At 51.8% G+C, this 1,075-nt stretch overlaps 1 protein-coding gene across 1 annotated transcript in view; it reads right to left on the bottom strand.

Annotated features, from left to right (window-relative positions):
- The window catches only part of EMH_0072260 (WD domain, G-beta repeat-containing protein, putative), a gene marked incomplete at both ends in the record, with an annotated part of 5,089 nt that overhangs the window by 2,518 nt on the left and 1,496 nt on the right, over window positions 1–1,075 (bottom strand). Inside the window, 2 exons of the mRNA XM_013499188.1 lie at window positions 139–293; window positions 733–867. Of these exons, the coding sequence (XP_013354642.1) occupies window positions 139–293; window positions 733–867 (290 nt within the window). The remainder of the gene's footprint in view (window positions 1–138; window positions 294–732; window positions 868–1,075) is intronic.

Here is a 1,075-nt window from a genome sequence, read left to right on the forward strand (position 1 = left end):
AAGGCTTTTCTCTTGCCTTCTATTTCAAACAATCTGTTCCGTTCCATGCAAGACCGGCCGGCATGCCTGTCATTCAGGAAGTGAATACAAGTGGCCTCCATGAGCTGCTGAGTTTAATGTGAAGTGCTTTTGGCTGACGCGGTCAGAGGCCACCAGTAGAAGGCGGGGGCTTCCCTTGGCTCGACGTGTGAGGCAGGCAGTTGTGTAATTTTCAAGAGGATCCGCTAGCAGCCGTTTGGGCTGCTTGGCGTGCTGAAACTGAAGTTGCAGGCCTTCTGCCCCAAGTGGTCCTCCTAAAAAGAAAAACAGAGAGAAAACAGAGGGGGAAGTGGGAGAGCAAGAAACCGCGATATACCTCTCAAAACCTGCCAGGATGAAGACATTTACTCATCCGCTGGAAGCCGCTAGCCAAAGTGCACCGCTGTGCGTTGTTTAGGAAACGACAAAGAAGCATCAGCCTAGTGGGCTCACTGCTTCTGCTGCAGGCATCTGCAAGTGTGCTATCAACTGGGATTATCCGCCATAAAGTGACAGAGCGAAGGCTAACGAAGACCACTTCTCTTTCATCGTTTGATGCAGCGCTCAACAGCTTGCGCAGCGGTGTGCCGACTTCTGCTCCCACTGCAGGGTTTGAATATTGCATTAGACGGCCGAATGCCGTGAAAGTGCTTTTATTCAAAGAGCAGCAACAGCTGCTGCAGCTACTGCTGCACTGACACCGACAAAAAGTGCCAGTGGTGGTAGCATTTCCCATTTTGCCTGCCTCAGCAACGGCCTCCCCACTCCTTTGGGAGTTTCCGAAGTACTTGGATGGGGGTAGAAAGTCCGAGACTCTCCACACATCGATCCGGCCGCCCTCAACTCCTCCTGAGAGAACCAAACACTGCACCTTGCAGCCTCTCCAACCCGAAACTTCTCAGCAGTGCGTATAGATATGCAGTTGAGGTAGCTGATATCAGTTCAGAAAAAAAGGAGATTCAACACATCACCAAGTCAACGTGAAGGCAGACCCGCAGTGACAACTAGGTCGGAGCCGCAAAACAAAACGCCTGGCCTCCAATCTTCTGCATCACGC

Source organism: Eimeria mitis, genomic scaffold, assembly GCF_000499745.2.
Source record: "Eimeria mitis Houghton genomic scaffold, Emh_scaff4075, whole genome shotgun sequence".
NCBI lineage: Eukaryota > Apicomplexa > Conoidasida > Eucoccidiorida > Eimeriidae > Eimeria > Eimeria mitis.